Here is a 4,729-nt window from a genome sequence, read left to right as displayed (position 1 = left end):
CTCGATATTTCCCTTCTTTTGGGTACATCCTCGAGTACATCTATAGATGTTATCTGATGTTATAACATACTTTTGGGTAAAAAGCTAGTGGAAAATTCCAAACGAAATGCACGCAAGCAAATGAAAACTACTTTGACCCGCTTCATCTACTTTTGGGTTCCTGCACTATAGATGAGTGAAAAGAACTTACTTTTGGGAACATTTTTATTACAGTGTACATTTTTGAGAAATTTGAGTGAACGGTACTCAAATATGAGTTAAATTAATTTGCCGTGAAACCGAGAAAACGTGCACGGTGACTATTGTTGTATGCAACATTGTGTTCAACTACTTCGTTTATCTCGGCCGCGAACCACCTCACTCTCAGCATAATCTATCCAGCAAAATAGCTGAATCCATCATTCACCGCACAGCTGATTGTCATGTCGAAAATCAGCTGTTTTCTGCGTAGTAAACAAATTACACACACGTGTTTGTCGTATTGGCGGTGGGACGCTGTTTGTTGCATCAGAAAATTTGGCTGTGCCCGAACCTTTAACAACAATTTAGTTGCTAAACCATTGCATTGAATGGACCAGAATTTGTGGCAAAAATGTTGAAACCAATCCTGCATCAACTTGCCACCAAACGGGTGGTGCTGGCCAGTGGATCCCCCCGAAGACAGGAACTGATTCAGAACATCGTAAGTACTATTTATTAATCTTTCAATAATTATTTTTAACGCACATATGTGAAGCTTGGGACGCGGAGTGGGCTCAAAACCGCTTCCTCTTCATCAGACGGATCAAAGGGACGACGAGGAAGTGGACAGAATTGTTGAACCAGTGGGATCAGAAGATAGCGTCGCGTTTGAGGACCGGTCACAGCAAGTTCTCGCACAATTTCGATGGAACGCCGTTCCACAGGACTTGCACCGGTTGTAGAACCCCAGCCTCAATCGAGCACATTCTATGCGTATGGCCCCAGTATCTGAACCTGGGGGCATGCTTGGCATACACAGTTTTGCTCACGAACTGCTCATTTGCTAATAACTTTGCACAGAGTTGACGAAACATAGTTCTGTTTGAAGCAGTCGATAGATTAGAGTTTAAGCTTTTTGTAGGTATGTGAAAAAAGGAGATTTTAATTATAGTAATAAACTGTATTTGATTTTGCGTTGCAAAAATGAAGTGAGAAATGCTCGCTGCACATCTCGGACTTTAAGTGTAAAAATTCATTGGTGTTGATTCAAATGATAAGATTTACCTACTCTGTGCATGTCTACAGTAAACTATGATCCTAATCTATCAATTACTTTAAAGAAAACTAAATTTCAAGGACTGGGTGAAAAGTTATTAACAAATGAGCAGTTGATGTGTACAGCTGTGCATGGCAAGAATGCCTGGGGGAACTCCACGGGCTACCAAACAGCATACGCGACATGCTGGGTGATGATCCCTCCTCAAAGTTTAGTCTTTTTTAAATTCATTTCGGCTGTTGGGACATCTCTGCCTGATGGGTGGCCTCCCGGTTCCCCTGGTGTAGAGCTCTGTCTTATTCAGACTTTAATATGTGTGCTCATAATATGCTTTTTTTGGCCATACTACAGCCCCAACTGTTTCCAAAAGTACGCCTAAAAGTTGAGTTTGTATATTATATTTAATAGTTTTTCAATCGAACAGAACTTTTGACAATACTTACCTCATCCCATGCCTCTTCCATTTTAAAAATCGCACCAAACTTGGTACATCTCAATAAACTTTTATAATTGGGTTGTTTAACTTCGAAAAATATACCGGTTTTTATAGATCATCTGATAGAGCTTCGTTTTCTGAGCACAACGATATTTTTATCGATCCCGTAGACATTCATCTCGATTTTTAAATCAAGATTTAAATTTTGGATCATTGACACTAAATCTATTCGTTGACTGCTCACTCCGATACAAAGTCCCACCAAAGGGCGCTAAGATGGTGATCTTTGCTAATGTAATCGTACTTATTTAAAGTAGTTCCAGTGTACCAACATTGATGAAATTTTGGATTTCGGTTCCATTTTTAATGCAGATAACGAATATATATTTACCTCAATACCCCTAAACAACCCAATTCTAGGATTAATCCGAGGGGGGCGACACATCTAAATCTCAAGTTTAGATGCTCAACAAATCTCACACCAGCGAATCAATCTTCGAACAATCTTCTTTCATTTGGCGCATTACTTGCATCGTGCAGCATCTTTTTGCAGGAAATCTTCAGAATCGTCATCAATCTTCTTTCTGTCTACTCAGCGTGCGCGCAGCTAGTCACAGCAAAACACAATCTTTTCTGCATCGTAGATAGAGTCGTCCCCCTCGGATTAATCACTGTTACACCAGTATTGACGGATATTTTCAGCGATCAACAGTGTTTCCGTTTTATATAATATTGTTCGTGTCATACGTATCAGCCGAACAGAGTGTCATGTGGTCATACTGTCTTTCGGCACAGTGTGCAGAGTTGATTCCCCCTTGGGAAAAACCTTAAACCAAATCCAAAAACCTCGGGCAAAACAAAGTTTCCAATACTACCAGTAAGCTACCAAATCCAACTCTTAAGTTTTTAAGAAGTAAGCTGAACTTCAACAAACCTGAGCTGAGCTTCTATCAAATTCTCAGAATTTCTGCGAAAATCACTTCCACAATGTTGGTGAAACTTCTATGAAATCCTTTCAATTAGTGTCGGTATAGATCATTAAGGCCTACTAAGAATATCGCTACGGACCACCTGTTGTACTACGGGTACTAGAAAAAGGGCTTTGCATGCCTAGAAATTTGTTCGAAGACACTACATACCTTAAATTATAGGTTTTGGAGTAATTCCACGCGATCACGTTTTTCACCGTTTGGACCACTGTCCACTGAAAGTGACGCCTGAGGGGGACCGCTCTCCTTTCCCCTACTAAGCTACGACCCTGACTGGAAGATTTTTTTGAAAGAATATAAAAGCTCTAAATTTAAAATTTCTGAACCTTCTTCCAGGGCCTCTCCAACGTCCACCTGTGCCCGTCGACCTTCGAGGAGAATCTCAACAAATCGGACTACTCGTTCGCCGATTATGTCGCCGAAACAGCCTACCACAAGGTGCTCGAAGTGTACAACCGACTCTCTACCGCCAGCTGCAGCGATCCCTCCAAACGGCCAGACGTGGTCATCGGCGCCGATACGATGGTCACCATGGACGGAAAAATGTACGGCAAACCTAAAACCCCCGAGGTCGCATTCCAGATGCTCAGCGAGTAAGTAGATCTGCTCTAGCGCGCGTCGTTGTCGTCGTCGTTTGCAACATGGTTGTTGGTAACAAATTGTGACATTCCAACAGATTGATGGGCCGGCAGCATACGGTCTACACGGGAGTGGTTATCAAATATCACGACCGGGAGGTGAAATTTACGGAAGCTTGCAAGGTGCAGTTTGGGAAAGCGACTGCCGAGCAGATTCAAGCCTATGTCGACACCGGAGAGCCATTGTGAGTCTCGGTGGGTTTCAGGTGACAATCGTATTGACCAACGAGTGTGTTTGTGGTTTTGTTTTTATTTTTTGCAGGGATAAGGCTGGTGGATATGGAATTCAAGGAATCGGTGGAACGTTCGTGGAGAAGATTGAAGGGGACTACTTCACCGTGGTCGGTTTGCCCCTGTATCGGATATCGGTCGAGATGTGTAAATTGTTCGGGTATGATGTTACCAATTGATGCATTGATAGGTGCATTTATTTTACTGTTCCTTATAAAAACTGACAACGGGGAAATGTAGGCTATAGGTTCGTAATATGGTGTGTTCCAGTGTTGGCCTATGCAATTCCCATTAGCCATAATTGGAACGCATCATAATAGGAACGTATAGTTATAACCCTAGCGAAAATGTAAAAACAAATCACAATGGCTTGATTGATCTTCGAAAAAATCCAGACCAGACTTATGTGTGAAAATGAATCACCACCGTTAGGTTTGCAAGTAAAAACCATGCCAATAAGCAACTGACTAATAACTGGGACCAACTGAAGGCAAGCGGCCAACGGGGTTTTTTTTTGCTATGAATAGCCTGAAGCAAGGTTAATTTCATAGCCGTACATGAGAAGTGCGAGGGACCTTGATCTACGATGATCTACTAGTTAGATTAGAGCCAGAGAGCGTGAAGTCAAACCGGGAGCACACGGGAGCAATAATTTATTGACTAATCTAATTTAACGCTAGGCACACCGGGTGTGCTGCTGCTTGGGCTTAGATAGGGATGTCTCGTATGTTGGTGCTCTTAGATGCAACTAATTTAAGAAAACTGACTTCGAGATTTTATTATACGGCATTCCATTTGGTGAATTTTCTCTTGAGGCTGTGTTTCATTTGGTGAATTTTCACTTAAATTCGACAGATGGAACTTGCTATTGTACCAGACTTATTTCTGACAAACCAGGAATCATTTTTGACAAACCCCTTCTCGAAAATCAGGCTGTGTTCCATTTGGTGAATTTTCTCTTAAATTTGACAGATTTAAAATTTTCAAATAAACCTGCTATTGTATACCAGACTTATTTCTAACCGACCAGGAATCAGCTTTGACAAACACCTTCTCGAAAATAGGAAGATCAACAACAGAGGGATTTTCGAGCATCTTAATTTATTTTCGAAGTGTCAAATTTAAGTGAAAATTCACCAAATGGAACAAAGTCTAAATACCTATCTCACAAATGACTATTCCCAACGATTTGATCACC

At 41.3% G+C, this 4,729-nt stretch overlaps 1 protein-coding gene across 1 annotated transcript; it reads left to right on the top strand.

Annotated features, from left to right (window-relative positions):
* The first annotated feature begins 477 nt into the window (after positions 1-477).
* Positions 478-3,768, top strand: LOC135702878 (dTTP/UTP pyrophosphatase). Its single transcript, XM_065223930.1, has 4 exons — positions 478-682; positions 2,999-3,255; positions 3,339-3,485; positions 3,563-3,768. The coding sequence occupies exons 1-4, from the start codon at positions 593-595 to the stop codon at positions 3,708-3,710; spliced, it is 642 nt and encodes a 213-aa protein (XP_065080002.1). The 5' UTR covers positions 478-592; the 3' UTR covers positions 3,711-3,768.
* The last annotated feature ends 961 nt before the right edge of the window (positions 3,769-4,729 follow it).

Source organism: Ochlerotatus camptorhynchus, unplaced genomic scaffold (assembly GCF_037179485.1).
Source record: "Ochlerotatus camptorhynchus isolate MF236.1 unplaced genomic scaffold, CSIRO-AGI_Acam_v1.1 ptg000202l, whole genome shotgun sequence".
In the NCBI taxonomy this organism is placed as follows: Eukaryota; Metazoa; Arthropoda; class Insecta; order Diptera; family Culicidae; genus Ochlerotatus; species Ochlerotatus camptorhynchus.
The sequence above is the reverse complement of the archived record's forward strand: the minus strand, read 5'-3'. Positions and strand labels throughout refer to the sequence as shown.

Coding starts and splice junctions, on each gene's coding strand:
- LOC135702878 (XM_065223930.1), top strand. CDS start 593: ATGTTGAAACCAATCCTGCATCAACTTGCCACCAAACGGGTGGTGCTG. Junction 683..2,998: donor AGGAACTGATTCAGAACATC/GTAAGTACTATT, acceptor ACCTTCTTCCAG/GGCCTCTCCAACGTCCACCT. Junction 3,486..3,562: donor GTCGACACCGGAGAGCCATT/GTGAGTCTCGGT, acceptor TATTTTTTGCAG/GGATAAGGCTGGTGGATATG.